General features: G+C 32.3%; 1 protein-coding gene and 1 long non-coding RNA gene across 10 annotated transcripts; one reads left to right on the top strand and one right to left on the bottom strand.

The window, feature by feature from the left end:
* Nucleotides 1-4,501: 4,501 nt before the first annotated feature.
* On the bottom strand, nucleotides 4,502-5,381 carry LOC128033766 (uncharacterized). Its single transcript, XR_008189804.1, has 2 exons — nucleotides 5,114-5,381; nucleotides 4,502-4,816 (listed from the first exon to the last, which is right to left on the bottom strand). It is a non-coding gene; the product is annotated as an uncharacterized LOC128033766 (long non-coding RNA).
* Nucleotides 5,382-9,885: 4,504 nt separating this feature from the next.
* On the top strand, nucleotides 9,886-14,567 carry LOC105796864 (uncharacterized). 9 transcript variants are annotated; one of them, XR_008190066.1, is made up of 6 exons: nucleotides 9,886-11,857; nucleotides 12,233-12,273; nucleotides 13,316-13,450; nucleotides 13,844-13,877; nucleotides 14,342-14,394; nucleotides 14,463-14,567. XR_008190066.1 is itself a non-coding variant. In XM_052622661.1 (2 exons), the coding sequence occupies exons 1-2, from the start codon at nucleotides 10,096-10,098 to the stop codon at nucleotides 12,307-12,309; spliced, it is 273 nt and encodes a 90-aa protein (XP_052478621.1). In that variant the 5' UTR covers nucleotides 9,886-10,095; the 3' UTR covers nucleotides 12,310-12,661. The 9 variants fall into 9 exon arrangements, 1 of the variants encoding a protein (XP_052478621.1); XR_008190061.1 differs by having other exon boundaries at nucleotides 13,316-13,500; XR_008190063.1 differs by having other exon boundaries at nucleotides 9,886-10,291; nucleotides 11,536-11,857; nucleotides 13,316-13,500; nucleotides 14,342-14,557.
* The last annotated feature ends 2,878 nt before the right edge of the window (nucleotides 14,568-17,445 follow it).

The raw sequence follows: 17,445 nt of genomic DNA, 5'->3' as shown, positions 1-17,445 counted from the left end.
GGCTACACTAAGAAAGCGGTGGGTTGGGCTGTTATGCATACAGAGGAAAACAAGTGGCGCGTCAAAGTCTGCGCATAATTCACATAAGTAGAAATTCAATATGTACACAGTAGACAAAGAGATAAAGTAGGAAAGTCTAAAATTTTATTGAGTTGTAAATGTAACTATATAATGCAGGCCATAAGAGATTCTGTTATACTCATAGATAGGCGTTTACATCTGTATAAGGCGTAAGATCTTAGATTTGTATTCGGTAGATTGGGTTGGGTCAAGGGCATTACATGGGCATAATCTTTCGCCATCAATCTTGATTTGTAGCGCACCTCATCTTGGCCAAGAAATCCTTCTTTATTTGCAAACAGTAATTTTCACCCAATTGTCTTATTTCCCTTCGGTAAACTAGCTAGCTTCCAAATTTGATTCTTATGAAAGGATTGTATTTTTTCATTCATGACAATCCTCCACTTTTCTTCTTCAAAACTCTCAATTGCTTCATCAAAAGTAGCAGGAATGACATCAGCTACAATTGGGAATCGATAAGCTGTCATATTAGCAAAGCGAATAGGCTTTTCAATTATTCTCCTTGGCTTATTAGTTGCAATTGATTCAAGTTGTTGTGAAAGTCCTTAGGTCTGAACCTCCTTTCTCTATAATCTCCTTCTTCCATTGGATCCTCCTTACTAGATTCTCTTTCTACCATATGAGAATCATTAACTTTTTCATTTTTTGGAATCACCATTCTTTCAAACTCCACCTACTTATGAGTATCATCTGACTGCTTTCTTTGTACCATTAAGAACATGGTAGATTCATTAAAGGTGACATCTCTGTTGAAGATAATTTTCTTCATGTTTGGACACCATAGGAGAAAACATTTTTTGGTAGAAGTGATCTCTAAGAACACTGTTTTATTAGCTCTTGGATCAAACTCTGATTCCTTAGCATGATAGTACGTAGCGAAACCAAACACATGTAATGAATCATAATTTGTAGCAGGCCTTCTACTCAATTTCTCTATTCGTGTTTTTCCTTCAATTATAGTCGATGGTAGGTGATTAATGACATGCATATGTTATAGCTTCAGCCAAAAACTCTCTACCAAATCCAGCATGTGATAGCATATATCAAACTTTCTCCAATAACGTTCGATTCATGCATTCTGCCACCCCATTTTGTTGTGGTGTAAATTTGGAAGTGAAATTTATGATGATGCCCTCTTCTTCACAAATGTTTGCAAAATGGACCACTTCTATAATCTCCACCATTGTTTGTACGAAGGTGTTTGATCCTTTTACCCGTTTGAGTTTCCATCATCTTCTTCCACTTAAGGAAAATTCTTAACACTTCATCCTTTTTCTTCATTGTATACACCCACACTCTTCAGAAATAATTATCAACAAAAGTTACATAATAATATTTTCCTTCCAAAGAGTTTGTTTTAGAGTGATCCCAAACATTTGAGTGAACATAATCCAAGATGCCTTTAGTATCATGGATTGCAGTCCTAAACTTTCATCCTTGTCTGTCCCTTTGATGCAATGCTCACAAAAATCCAATTTACATGTTCTTAATCCTTTCAATAATCTTTGATTTATGAGCAAGTTCAAGGAGTTTTCACCAACATGCCCCAAGCACATATGCCATAACTTGAGTGCTTCTAACTCTCGATTATCAGTTGATGTCGCACCAACTGTCCCATTAACTATACTACCCAGATAGTGGTACAAGTTATTATTCTTGTGAACCTCCTTTATTACCACATGTGCACTAAAAATAATCTTCATCAAACCATCTTTAACTCTCACTTCGAAACCTTTTGATTTTAAAGTTCTCACATAAATGAGATTCTTCATCAAATCTAGTACATAACGAACATCATGTAATATTATGATTGATTCCTCATGATTTTTCAATTGAATAAAACCAATCCTATATGTGGTAAGAGGATATTATCTGTTGTATAGGAATATCCACCCTTTTAGTTCTTTAAAATCAAAGAACCACTTTAAATGAGGACACATATGATTGCTACAAGCTGAATCCAATATCCATACATCAGAATGGCCAGTTACTGATGTAACAAGTGAGAAATCTAAATCTTCATCCTCACACTTAGCTACATTTGATTCTACTACAAGTTTCCCTGTATCAAATTTACCCTTATTTTTCAACTTTGGGTAATCTTTCTTCCTGTGTCCTTTTTATCGACAAAAATCATACTTATCTTTACTTGGTTTTCCTTTTGACTTGGATCTCCCTTATAAAATTTACTCCGAGTTTATGGATGAACTTGGACTACCAAAGCTTTTACATCTCTAGTTGAATTTCTATGATTTTCCATCTTTCTTAGTTCATAACTGTATAAAGCAGCACATATCACACTAAGAGATACATCAGCTTTCCCGTGAAGTAAAGTTGTTTTGAGGAACACAAACTCTTCAATAAGTGACTCTAACAACATCAAAGCCAAATATTCATATTTGAAGATCTCATTCATATTCTCCATATCAGTGACTAATTAATTAAAACTGAAGATGTGATCATTCATAGTGGTACCTAGAACATAAGTTAAGCAAAACAACATTTTCTTCACCTGAAGCTTATTTTGACTGTTTTTCTTCAAAAAACTTTCTTCAACCACAATCAATTTGTAAAAGTCTCCTTTGAGAAAGCATACTTTTGCTCTTGAGAAAGACACGACCGAATTGTACCACATGCCAAACGATTGATAATTTTCCAATCTTTCTCCTTCATATCATCTGGTTTCTTCTCATCAAATGGCAATGTTTATACCTTGATAAAAGACAACATCTAGAACCTCATTTTGCCATATACCAAAATGGCCCATGCCATCGAAGATCTTCACTACCTGTATTTGTCACTTCCAATCTCACCCACATGCACAATGTTGGAGCTCTTGGACTGTCTAACATTTCAATCATAATCTTTCAATGTGCCCAAGGAAATCTTTCCTAATATGGAAGATCAATTTAAGCCACAACCATAGAGCATACTTCGAATAATCTTCGGCTCTGATACCATTTGTTGTGCGAATAAAGTAAAAAAGAGTAAATTATTGTACTAGAAAACAAAACTAGGTTCAATTCTTAGAAAAGATCGGATAAGTCGTAGACGGTCCCGCTTAAAACCCAACCTCCTAGATAGAATCTCCCTCTAATGTAATTTAATAGCACAATATATCACTACAATTGTACCCTAAAAATATTGAAAAAATAAAATAAAATAAAGAACACCAGAATTTTAATAAGGTTTAACAAATTACGCCTACATCCTTAGACACTACCAAATATATTTCACTGTAAAAGATACAAGTGAAAAAATCCAAATAGAGGAGGGAAATTTTTGCCTTATGAAGGAAATGACAAATTTTGGGATGATTTAAAGGTGGAGAAACTACCTCTATTTATAATAACACAAACACTCTACAACCTTGTATTTTTTAGATATGGAATTGTGCTATTTCAACCACCTCAAACTGCTCTACCATTCCAATCTGGATTTAATCAAGAATATCAATTGCTTCTTATCAACTATCAACCCTTTAAATATAACATATTTCTTAACAGCCATAATGATCAAGTTGTAGCAAAAAAAGCTAATCTCTCAATACCAACGTAATTATGATCCACACAAGCGAACATCCATGATAGGAAAAAATCTTTGGGGTCTCTTGGATGAACCATTTGGATATCCAAATGGAACATATTTCTTGCCGTATTTATCAATAGTTTCCTCATATTTATAACAGAGGGTACAGATATTGGAGTTGAAAGAAATGGTACCTCTCTTGGATAGCTCAGATTTATTAGCAACTCTACCATGCACCAATATCCAAACGAAGAATTCCACGTTCGGGGTGCAAGTTTTGTCCACACTAATTTCCAAAGTTTCGCCCTTTGGTTCTCCCCACTTGACACCAACCAACAAAGGGTCTTAGGGGTATATGGGCGATCCTTGACCTTAGTCCAAATTAACACATCGGCCTTCTCCTTGCAAAAATTAAATTGATTTATCACACCCATAAAAGCAAAACACTGCTTTTTCTCTCAATGAAAAGGGGGTCTTTTATGCTCCACATGCCAAACCAGCTTCTCATCAAGCCAAAAACCGAAATCAACAATATTCCCAACTTTCTTTACAGCAAGCGCGAAAACTCTCGAAAAAATAGACTTGAGCAAGAACTCCCTTACCCAGCATCCAGCCCAAAAATTAATCTTTTCGTCATTACCGGCCAATATTTTAGGGTTATCCACAAAGGATTTCCTAATAGAATCATTTGTAGTCAACGGATGCACAATACTTCTCCATACCCATGATTTGTTATAGTGTGACAAATTATGCGGCAGCAAATTACTTTCCCTACTCTCATAAATAGCAACAATAATTTTCTTCCATTGGCAGTTTTCTTCATTAGCATACCTTTAGATCCACTTAAACAACAAGCCCATGTTTCTTAATTTAATACGTGTCAGACCAAGTATTCCAAAGTCGGACGGCTTGCAAACCTCGCTCTATTTAATCCAATGAAAAGATTTTTTACTTGGGTCAAAATTGAATTGTACAAACCCAATAATGCCCGGGCCCAAACCAATAAACAAGCCCAATAAAATTAAAACCCAATACCCAATTGACCCCAGCCCAAGACCCAAACACTAAGCCCAAACTAAACCTAGCCCAAAAAAATAAAAAAATAACAGAAATCCTAAGCAGAAAAAAAACCAGTTGCTGCTCCCAACAGCAGCCACGCTCATCGCCGCCCCTTGCGCGCCTTCCCCGTGCATGCTCCCACGATCACCTACAAGTCAGATTTTAAAGAGTCCAAACAAAGTAAACAACGGAAAAGCAGGAAAATAGGTTGTTCTCAGGCTATAAAATGGCCAATCATTTGTATTTTGAGTGGGGGGGAGATACAGGAAAAAAGGGAGAAAAAAGGAGATTGTATTGAAAAATATTAAGAAATACGAAAACAAGATTCAAGGAATCCCGAAGGTTTTGTTTATTTTTTGAGACTTCTTCTTTCTTTTTCTATTTCTATTTTATGTTTTTGTTCTTTTTAAAAATAATAATAAAGGAAGAAGGAGGAGTTGCTTACCTTTCGATCGGCGGTGTCATTGTACTGTGGGAAAAGCATGAAGGCGGCAGCATTGAGCAGTTTAGGCTTTTTGCTGATCTGTTTTAGGATAGGTTAAATGCTAATTTTGGGGGTTTTGGTGGTGTATTTGCAGGCTTGTACCCAATAGCCCGTGTGACCCGGCTCAAAAACCCGATCAAATCCGCATGTTTTATCCCAGTGGGATATTTTCACTTTTGATCCTCTTGATTTGTTTTATTGCTTTAATTTGTTTCTAAAATTTTCTGAATTTGCCCCACTTTTTTCCGTTTTAGTTCAATTGAGTCCATTTTTTTCAGTTATTTTTATTATTATTTTTTATGCTATTATCATTGTACCATTATTTATTATTATCATATTATTTACTATCATTTTTATAATTATTTCTAAACTTATATACGCATTTTTATATAGTATATATACATATTTCTTTATATAAAATATATATGTTCATAAGCTTTAAAACATGCACGCATATATTTATTCGTGCGTTTTTTTTATGTTTTGTTTTTTTATTTTTTATTTTAACCTTCACATACATTATATTTTATACATACATACTTTTTATATTTTTTATTTTACTTTCTTAATTTTTATAGACTTTATACTTTATATATATATATATATACATATACGTCAGATAACATGTACACGCTTTTAATATATTTATGTACACGTTTAAAAATCATTTTAAATATTTTTATTTACATATTCCATTATTTTATATATATATATATTGTACATATATAAGTATTTAAATATATACATATACGTATTTACACGATTTTCCAATACATACATGTGCGCTTATACACTTTTTTATTTCGTAAATATAAACACATGCATATTTTATACTTTTATTTTTATTTTTACGATTTTTATATGCGATATACCTACATTCTTTTTAAGTTTGGTTTTAGGTACACTACACCAAAACAGGCTTTTAGCGGCGTTTTTAGCGGCGTTTGGATAAAAAACGCCACTAATGATCGATCATTAGCAGCACATTACGGAAAACGCCACTAAAAAAAATCATTAGCGGCGTTTTTGAGAAAGCGCCGCAAAAAACCTAAGCCCAACGACGCCGTTTTCTGAGCTTTCGGGGATTTAGTGGCGTTTTTGGTAAAGCGCCGCTAATGCCCAGGGCTTTAGCGGCGTTTTTGGAAAAGCGCCGCAAAAAAACCTAAGCCTAACGACGCCGTTTTCTGAACTTTCAGGGATTTAGCGGCGTTTTTGGTAAAGCGCCGCTAATGCCAGGGCTTTAGCGGCGTTTTTGGAAAAGCGCCGCAAAAAAACCTAAGCCCAACGACGTCGTTTTCTGAGCTTTCGGGGATTTAGCGATGTTTTTTGAAAAGCGCCGCTAAAAATATTTTATCTTAATTGGTTTATTCATATTAAATAAAATTCAATTTATTTCTAATTGAATATTTAAAATCTTCAGAAAAAAATTATGACACGTAGAAATAATTTGAAATAAAACACATGGAAAATTTAAAATATTATTATTTAAAATAATTGTAAAAGAGATAATAATAAAATTGTTTAGGGTTTTTGGTTTAGGGTATATGATTTATTTAAGATTTAAGGCCGGTTTAAGAGTTCATATTTTAAGGTTTAGGGAGTATGGGTTTAGGGATTATGGATTAGGGGTCGTGATTTAAGGTTTAGGGGTTAGAGGGTTAGGGGTTTAGGGATTAAAAGTTAGGGATTCAGGGGTCGAGTTAGAGTTTTGGGTTTAGATTAATTATTTTTTAATTTATATTTTAAATATGTTCTTATATAATTGTAAAAGAGATAATAATAAATTTGTTTAGGGTTTTTAGTTTAGGGTATATGATTAATTTAAAATTTAAAGCCGAATTAGGAGTTCATATTTTAAGGTTTAGGGAGTATGGATTTAGGGGTTATGAATTAGGGATTATGGTTTAAGGGTTGGGATTTAAGGTTTAGGGGTTAGGGGTTAGATGTTAGGGGTTAAGAGTTAGAGATTTAAGGTTTAGGGATTCAGGGGTCGAGTTAAGGTTTTGAGTTTAGATTAATTATTTTTTAATTTATATTTTAAATATGTTCTTATATAATTGTAAAATAGATAATAATAATAAATCAAATATATTGAAATTATGAGTATAGTTTAAATTATTTAAGAGATATATAATAGATAGATTTTATATGTATTGAATGGTTAATTTAGAGGGTTTAAGGTTAAGGTTTACTTGAGATTTGTTAAATGATAAAAATTTATACAATTAACTAATGCTTTTATATTTAAAAAATGTAGTCTAAACCATTTGATATATTTAAATTAGTTTAAATAGAATTAATAAATAAGTTAAAAAAGTAATAGATTGATATGGATATTTATGTATAATTATTTATTTTGGAGAGGACCAAATTATAAGAAAAAATACAAAATAAAAATGAAATAAAATGATATGGATATATAGGTAATTATTTAATTTAGATAATTCTAACTTAATAATTAATTACAACCATTTTATCATTTGTTTTCTTATTAAAATATACAATATTTATTTTGAGAGTACTTTTTATTTTATTTTATAAAAATCAATTTATAAAAATAAAATAAAAATTTTTAGCATAGCAAAACGATGTCATTTTGTTCAAAATGAAAGCAAAAAATAAATCAATTTATATAAAAAATTTAGAATAGCAAAAGCAGCTGTTTTGTTCAAAATGAAAAAATTTTATGCGCTTTATAAGAAGCGCCACTAAAGGTAGTAATAATAGCGCGCTTCCTATAAAACGCAAAAAAAAATAAATCAATTTATAAAAAAATAAAAAATTTTAGAATAGCAAAACGGCATCGTTTTGTTCAAAATGAAAAAATTTTATACGCTTTATAAGAAGCGCCGCTAAAAGTAGTAATAGCGCGTTCCTCTAAAAACGCAAAAAAATAAATCAACTTATAAAAAATAAAAAATTGTTAGAATAGCAAAACGGCGTCGTTTTGTTCAAAATGAAAAAATTTTGCGGCGCTTTATAAGAAGCGCCGCTAAAGAATAACAATAGCGGCGTTCCTATAAAAACGCCGCAAAAATAAATCAACTTATAAAAAAATAAAAATTGTTAGAATAGCAAAACGGCGTCGTTTTGTTCAAAATGAAAAAATTTTGCGGCGCTTTATAAGAAGCGCTAAAGTAGAATAGCGGCGTTTTCTATAAAAACGCCGCAAAAAATAAATCAACTTATAAAAAAATAAAAATTGTTAGAATAGCAAAACGGCGTCGTTTTGTTCAAAATGAAAAAATTTTGCGGCGCTTTATAAGAAGCGCCGCTAAAGGTAAACGCCGCAAAAAATAAATCAACTTATAAAAAAAATAAAAAATTGTTAGAATAGCAAAACGGCGTCGTTTTGTTCAAAATGAAAAAATTTTGCGGCTCTTTATAGGAAGCGCCGCTAAAGGTAAGCAATAGCGGCGTTTTCTATAAAAACGCCGCAAAAAATAAATCAATTTATAAAAAATTTCCCAAAATTTTTATGCGTTTTTATCCCAAAATTCCCCCTGAAACCCCTAAATTTTCCCCCCTAAAATTGGTATCCTCAAAACACCTGAGTGTTTCTCTCTTCCACCACCGTCTTCATCATGAATTAATTACTATTTAATCGTAAAAGAGATAGTATTAATTTTAAAATATTGAATTAATTACTATTTAATTTGTTTATTTATATTAATTAAAATTCAATTTAATTTTAAATGAATATTTGTTATAAATGGATTAATTTGAAATAATGACACGTAGAAATAAATTGAAATAAAAACATAGAAAATATTTGTTAAAAATAGAAAAATTAAAATACTATTATTAAGCCATAATTTTAAAATTTTTGGGTACATGACTGATTGATTTTAATTTATATACTAAATAATTTCAAATATAATTGTAAGAGATAAGATAGTATTAATTTTAAAATATTTAATTTAATTATCATTATAGTTTAGGGTTTAATAAATATGGTTTAGGGTATATATATGGTTAATTTAGGATTTAAGATTGGTTTAGGAGTTACAATTTTAAGTTTTATAGATTATGAAATTAGGGATTATGGATTAGGGATTCTGGTTTAAGGGTTAATGTGATTTAAGGTTTATGGGTTAAGGGTTAGGGGTTAAGGGTTAGGTTAGGGGTTAGATGTTAAGAGTTAGGGATTTAGGGTTTAGAAATTCGATGTTAAGTTAGAGTTTAGGGTTTAGATTAATTAGTATATTTTAATTATATATTAAATAAGGTTTAGGGGTTAGGGGTTAGGGGTTAGAGATTCAGGATCGGGTTATGGTTTAGGATTTAGATTAATTATTATTTTTTAATTTATATATTAAATAAAGTTTAGGGGTTAGGGGTTAGGGATTCGTGGTCGGGTTTCATGTTTAGGGTTTAGGGTTTAGATTAATTAGTACTTTTTAATTATATATTAAATAAAGTTTAGGGGTTAGGGATTTGGGGTCGGGTTAGGGTTTAAGATTTGGATTAATTAGTACTTTTTAATTTATATATTAAATAAGTTCTTTATATAATTGTAAAAGAGATAATAATAAATTGTAAAGATTATTAATTTAAAATTGATATGCAATATATAATAATTTGAATATAATAATTTAAAATTGTAAAATTGTAAAATTGTAAAAATTGTAAAAATTATAAAAAAATAAAAATAAAATTAAAAAATTAAAAGAAATAAAAACACTAAAATTTTATATATCTATATATAAGAGAGTAGAAAATTAGTAGCGGGAAAGTGAGTATCGAAAAGAAAGAATGGGAGGGAGAAATTAAAATGTTTTAAACTGTAATCATTTTCTGTTCTTTTTTTCTTCTCCATCTTTCTCTTTCTCTTTTTTTTTTACTGTTGATTTACAAAATCTTCTTCCATTGCTAATTTCTTTGTCTACGGTTTTTGTTCGTTAGTTTTTTTTATTCTTTTTAGACTCAAATTCTTTGAAATTATGAGGAGAAATGTGAAGAAAGAAAAACAAACAGATAAGGGTGATGCATCTGCTGAACCGGTTCGAACCAAGGTGGCGGGAGAGGCCCGAGATGAGTCGGCGGATGTTGAGTCGAATCAACCGAATCGAGAAGAGGATGCGACAGATAGGAGGGTTCTTCGCTCCAAATACCTTGCCGTGATGACCAAAATAAGCGGTTATTATTATTTTTCTTCTTCTTCTTTTCCTGAAAGGATATTAATCTCATTTCACTAGTTTTTTTTTGTTTTAATTTTCTTTCCAGATTTGAGCTAAATTATTGCTTTTTCTAACTTGAATTTTTAGAACCTGCAAAGGAATTTGCACTATGTTAGTTCTTTTATAGATACTGTTTTGAGTTTTCTTTTTCGTCTTTAATGGATTGGGTGTTAAGGATTGTTGGAGTCTTGCTGAATTGTTTTGCTTTGTGCTGAAGAACCTCAATAAAATCATTGTGCTTTGTTAATCTTGACTTTTGTTAATCTAAAATTTTTATTTTTATTTATGAAATAAAACTGGTATTTGTTCTTTGTGTAACTAGGTGAATTATATTATAGAACTCTTAACTATTTTTAAGTCTAACAACTGAATAATGAAACAGAACTGTATTTAATTTGTTGTGGCTTACAGAGAGTTTGGTTTGATTTGTTTTCTTCATTTAACTACAATAAATTGATTCAGTATAAACTTCCGTTAAAATCTTGCTGAATTTAACTGATTACACTAATTTTTAAGTGAACGCATGATCAGGAAGAAGGTGTTTAAGTTGGCACTGAGTTATTTGGTAATAGCCATATCTCATGGAGTTGGTGTGTTGTTGAGTTATTCGCACACTATCTTTTGGGAATATTCAAACTTCCCTTTCTTGTTTGGTTTCTATTAATTGCGGGTTAGAGATGTTGTGGAAGTAAATAAAACGTGTATCCTGATGTGCAGTGTTTAGTGTTGTGTGGTTGAATGTATACTGTTTGGTACCATAAGCTTAGCACTCATAATTTGCATTGTGTCTGTCTACTCTTTTAACAACCATTGTTGACAAAGAGTTCTTGTTGTGCACAGACAATATGTTTGCTTTTCTGGTTAATTTGATTTATAATCCATTGCTGCTCAAGCTTTATTCTTTAAGTTCTTTTGCCTCTTTTCAGAATCTCCCCTGTTAAAGTAGGAAGCATTGAAGTTTGGTTTATCTTTTTACATGCATGAAGTGGTTTATATTTATACACGCATGAAATCATAAAGTTGGTGAGGATGAGTGCATCCTTTTGTTTGTTACACTTTTTAGTTTTCTTCCAAACAAGAGTTTCATATTCACCATAATTTTATTGCGACTACATCTGTGAAACAATGCAATTCATAAAGTTTTCTGATTATTTTCTTTAATACAAAGATACTTAACAAATTTTATGCTTACCTTGATTGAAGCTTCTTGTACGGATATGAACAAGTCTTTAGCTGATGGGATGTTGGATGTACCTTGCTTAGAAGAAAAAAAAAGAAAAAAAAGGAGAAATCATAGGGAAAAGAATCAAAACATAAAATATGATGAGAATAGATAGGCATAGGCCCTTCCATATAAACCTTTATTGGGCTATTGCTGATAATTATAATTCGACAACTCAACGATGATGTTCCTTACTTTTGGAGATAACCGAGAAGTGGAACATGGTTTGTCTGTAAAATTGCAAGTTCAAAAGTTAATTCTCCAAGCTACATCACATGAAAATTTGTGCCAGGACTATGTTGGGTATGATGCTCTGCTATTTCACTGCTTTCCTTGTTTATATTTGTGGTGCATGTCTGTCTTTATATGTGTTCTAGAATTTTGTTGAAGGGTATATATTGGATTTTTATTTACATAGTAGGATATTAAAATGACAAACAGGAAGGCACCTCAACATATTTTGAGTGTGTTCCTATTCTTCTCTTTTTCTTTTTTAGGTTTGATATTCTGTTCAATCTTTGTCAAGTATCGGGCAAGTCCAGTTGGTGTCCATTAGACTTATTCACATATGATATATAAATTTTATGCTTGCTGTGGATGGGTAGTGCCCTTTGATAAAGTTAATGAACTCACTCACTCACTAACTATTCTTGACATTTCCATGCTCATTTGCTGCAGGTGGCGTCCTTTTTGGTGATCTCAAGAACAAAAAAGAAATGGTATATTTGTGCATAACATTTTGTATACATCTGTAATTTATGTGTATATAAAGTATATATTACAGATATCTCGTCTCTTTCTGGCCTTGTGTTGCATACGCATTATTTTAAATTAATAATTTTTTACAGTTTTCTCACGTTTATTCTCATTAACTACATACGACCCCGTGAGGTTAATCAAAATTTACTTATTTCGATAAAGGATTTTTTTTTCATACATTTTTAATTGGTTCATAGATAAAAGATTTTACATTTTACAAAGGTTGCATTTAGATTTTTAATTTTGTTTATAAAATTTTTACATTTTACATTTACATTTTACAAAGCTTCAGCATAGGGTGTAACTTAATTTTTCTGCAAATGAAAGTTTATGGTTGTATGTTTTTGCAAAAAATACTGGTATAATTTTACTCTGATTAGCTGTAGTTATTTTTGTGTTATATGTACAGTCTTTAAAATTATTAGAATATGTAGTAGGTACTGCATATTATGCATAAAATTTATAACCAACATTGATAACAAGATGGGAAATGTTCGAGTTACTGTCTCTCCAAATATTTCACTGTAAAATTGTTTTACTGCAGTTTGAAAGGTGCCAAAGTCGGCCTTTGCATTGTGGTGTGCATTAGACATCACGAAATAGAATTTAGTAAAAGCATTGAATCATATTTCACTTAGCATTTCAAGGAGTTTGAGTAATAGGAGTTGAATGGTGGCATTGCTTATAGAAAATTATGAGTGCCAGAAGATTGATATACTTTTTTAAGCCAAATTGAACGTGACATTGCCTAGACCCCTAAGTACACATGTAAACATTTTGTTTAATTAGAGTTTTGTCAACAGTAAAAAAGGCCCTTACATCTCTAAGCTCCCCCTCCCCATCCCTTAAGAGGAATATATTGTGTCCTCATTTTCCGAAGCTGCACAAGGTCAAAGGTGAAAGTATCATGATAACCAAGCATTAACGGTGTAGCTTTTCTTTGGTACTGTTGTCTGACTCACATTTCTCTTTGAAATCCTTGGGTTGAATTTTATCCTGCAGGTAGATTATGCATGCACACTTGAAGAAGTGCAGTAGCATTAATTCTCTGCAGGAAGATTCCTAGATTCAGGCTTATATGCAAAATGTGAGTTATGGATCTGGAGAAGGGAATGATAGGCTGCTTATATGCAAAATGTGAGTTATGGATCTGGAGAAGGGAATGATAGGCTGCTTATATGCAAAATGTGAGTTATGGAGTTGGTTTTCCTTTTAAACATTACTTTGAATACATTGCAGGTTGTTCCAACACAATATAAAGTAATGGAAAAAAACAAAGAAATAACATGATGCATAAGAAATATATAAAATATATTAGTGAGGATTAGGTAGATAGAAATGCCATCAAGAAGTATGCTGCTTGTGTTGACCATTTGTGATTTGAACTTGCCTAATGTCTTATAGGTTTAGCATTCTGTTTCTTCTACTGAAATTTTAATATTTTCTTCATATTTCCTTGTTGGTTAAATCTGTTTATAATGTTTTTTATTTTATTTTATGTATTTACATTTCTTTTTTGACTTGTTACAGATATGGTTTATGAATTGCTGCGCATATCAACCCAGTATGTCTAGAATCTATTTATTTTCTTCTTTTCTTATATTATACAGCTTTCTGTTCCAATTTAGAAATTTTCTGACTATTTCAAACCAGTGCAACAAATTAAATAAAATGATGGTTATCAAGTAAGACATTTTCCATAGCCTGTAATAGTTTGTTATAGTTATACATGGTAGGAATTAAGCTTTTCATTTAAAATGTGTCTATTTGGTTTTCCACTGAAGTGTCACCACAGCATATAGTAGGGTTTATGGCTTTATGAACTTATGCTTTTAGGTACTGCACGTTCATTTTGATTGGTTTGTTTGATTTTGAGGCAAATCAAAGAATTAAAAACTCCAATGAGATGAATGTTTAGATTTTTTTAAAAAAAAAGTTATATTGTGAATTAAACTCCAATGAATGTTTGGATTGGGGGCATAATTAAACTTTATGGTTGAGGCTGACATGATTTTCTCTTTGTAACAGGTCAATGAGTTCAAGTCTATAGAAAAGTTTAAAATTTTCAATACAAACAATTTGTAAGTCATATTGCCTTAACATGTTAGAATTGTCTATTTGGCTTAGTACTAACAGTCAATGTTACAAGAGGGTCAACCTGAATGCTATCAAGAGGCTTGTGGAAGCTGATGCACTCAAGATGGAGATCATTCCAAACCCGAAGGTTTGTATCACTTTCTTACCATGTCGTCTCGGTGGATTTCGATTTCTAAATTATAAAATTGGTGCAGTGGTCAATGGAATCAAGGTTCTTCAACTGAAACCGCAGTTGGTGCGGCAATTAGGGTAGAAAATTGTACCGCTTATGGTTATGATGTATTAAAATGTAAAAGTTCTGTCTAACCATGTGTTTTCCGTACGTGATTAAGTTTTTTGATCATGCTATTGGTATCAATGTACCTCAATTGTGATTCCTTATGTCTTATTCATGAATTTTCATTTTAATACGTTTTCAAATTAAATTATACATTTTTAAATTGGATTTGTGATGTTTCTATAATATTTTTTTTATTTTTTATGATCTTTAGCGGCGTTTGTGGGAAAAGCGTCGCTAAAGAACTTGACATTTAGTGGCGTTTTTGGGAAAAGCGCCGCTAAAGGTCATGTTCTTTAGCGGCGTTTGTGGAAAAAGCGTCGCTAAAGATCATGTTCTTTAGCGGTGTTTGTGGAAAAAGCGCCGCTAAAGATCATGTTCTTTAGCGGCGTTTGTGAAAAAAGCGCCGCTAAAGGTCATGTTCTTTAGCGGCGTTTGTGGGTAAAGCGCCGCTAAAGATTATGTTCTTTAGCGGCGTTTTTTCAAATAAACGCCACAAAAGTTAGCGACGTTGTCAATAGCGGCATTTTTTGCGGCGCTAGTGAAAGCGCCGCAAATACTTTTAGCGGCGCTAATAAACGCCGCTAAAAGCCTGTTTTGGTGTAGTGGTATTTCATTCTTTTTGTGTGTACTAATATGTCTTGTTTATATAGGCGTACACATGTGTAAATTTACTTGTATATTGTATTTGTATATATATATTTGTAAATATTTATTCGTATATGTTTTAAATTAAAGTATTTGTATCATATTGTACATTAATTTTTTTTAACATACCCTTTTTGAAAATATAATTTGGTTTTAACCATACATCAAAGTTATTTCTTGATTCAAAGGTTTTTTTTTTGAATAAAAGCAATATTCAAAGTTTGGGATTTTCGAGGGAAATTGAGCCCTAACGTATTGGGTTCTGATTTTCTTTGTCAATCTTAAATAGCCGAGAATATTCTTTATTCAAAATGCATGAGTATAAAAATCATTTTTGGGAACTTAACTTGTCGTGTCCTAACGTATTGGGTGTGGCATGTTACTTTCTCAAAATGAAGATGTTCGCATAAAATAAAGTGATATTCAAAGTTCGGGGATTATGAGGAATTGTACCCTAACATATTGGGACTCGATTTCTTTACATGACTTAAACGATTGACTATCTTTTTCAAATTTCATCATTTGAGTTGATTTTAAAATCTTTAAAACTTTCGACACTAAGACATCAAATAATCAATTTGGTACCGATTTTGGGCGATACGAGGGTGCTAACCCTTCCTCGTGCGTAACTGACTCCCGAACTCGTTTTCTCGAAAATTCGTAGACCAAAATAATTTTTAAGGTGAGCCGATCACACCTTAATAAAAGATCGGTGGCGACTCCAGTTTTTGTTTTTAAAGTCGACAACTAAATTTTTGTTTTCAAAAAACGGTTTCGACAGCTTGGCGACTCCACTGGGGACACGGAGAGTCGAGCCATAAACTGATTATGTTTGTCTTTGTGTCGGAAATCAAAAGGTTTTTAAAAAAATTCATGAGTTCCCTTCATACTCGTTGATTTTTTTTCCATCATGGTGTTAGTAACTTCGTATTTGCATTTACATTTTGCATTACATGGTCAGTTTTACCCTTTAAGTGGGAGCGAGAAACTAGTCCTTCGTGAGGTTTTCACCTCCGTGCAGGGTAGTGGACCACTTTCGGGATACATCTGTACCTATGTATTCGTGAGATTTTCATCTCCGTGCAGCCATAGGGAAATGTATCCCCCTGAACTGAACTCGATCCATATGAGCCTATAATGGGTGAGGATCGAGGAATCTGCTGGTTCGGGTACCCTTACTCTAGAAACTAAACCTCATATAGCGAGCTTACCCTAGGTAGAGCTATACCAAACCCTAGAGGGGTCCTGAATAGGTGCTTTTATAATTTCCTGTGTACATTGAATTATGATTTTATGCATGATACTAACTTGTGTGTTTTGTTTTGGCTGCATGACATTTTTGACTGCATGGCATTTCATCATATAAAAGAGATGTTGATTCACGTTTGGTTGTTAATAGAGAACTTGCCAGGGAAAACGGGTTTCTTGATAAGGTGGAGGATAATACGGTTGTTCGAGTATAGTCTACGAAAATGTGACACGAAAGGTAATAGCCTAACAAGAGGAGTATACGACTTTGCTGCATGACCTAAGGATCCAAATTGTCAAAGTTTATTCAAAAGTCATCAAAGGTTCCAATCTTTTAAAGAAGCTAATGAACGTGAGTGAGCAAGGAGTTGCGACTTAGATCGAACAAAAAGGAGCTGAAATTCGCGAGATGCATCTTAATATCCGAATGGTCGATATCTTCGCTTGGAGTACGAGGGGGAAGCCGTATACATATCCGCTTTATGTAAATAGATTTGTTTTCTAGTGAAGATTTCTAGTAAAGAATTGAATATGAATCAACGTCTCTTTCCGCATTCATTTCATGCATTTGCATTTCATTACATTATATGCATTAGACACCGTTAAATGATCCTAATAAGTTAAAATCATTGCTCAGTTAACCTGGAAACCAACCAACCAACCCGACATCGATACGGCACTCGAGCAAAGACAAAAGATATGGATCAGAGATTAGAAAAGCTCGAACAGTACCAGAAGGAGATGCAAGACCGGCTTCAGCTACAAATGCAGGAGTGGTTAGACAAGATGAAACAAGAGATGTCTGAGAAGATGCGAGAATCCCAAGAAGATATAGTGGCAAAGTTAACCCAACTGATCACTA

The sequence above is a fragment of the Gossypium raimondii genome, chromosome 10, assembly GCF_025698545.1.
Source record: "Gossypium raimondii isolate GPD5lz chromosome 10, ASM2569854v1, whole genome shotgun sequence".
NCBI lineage: Eukaryota > Viridiplantae > Streptophyta > Magnoliopsida > Malvales > Malvaceae > Gossypium > Gossypium raimondii.
This window is presented reverse-complemented; position numbering and strand designations above follow the sequence as displayed.

Bases quoted from the DNA above. Each gene is read 5' to 3' on its own strand.
- LOC105796864 (XM_052622661.1), top strand. From the start codon at position 10,096: ATGAGGAGAAATGTGAAGAAAGAAAAACAAACAGATAAGGGTGATGCA. The intron at 10,292-12,232 runs GTTATTATTATT...CATTTGCTGCAG, and splicing joins CGTGATGACCAAAATAAGCG to GTGGCGTCCTTTTTGGTGAT.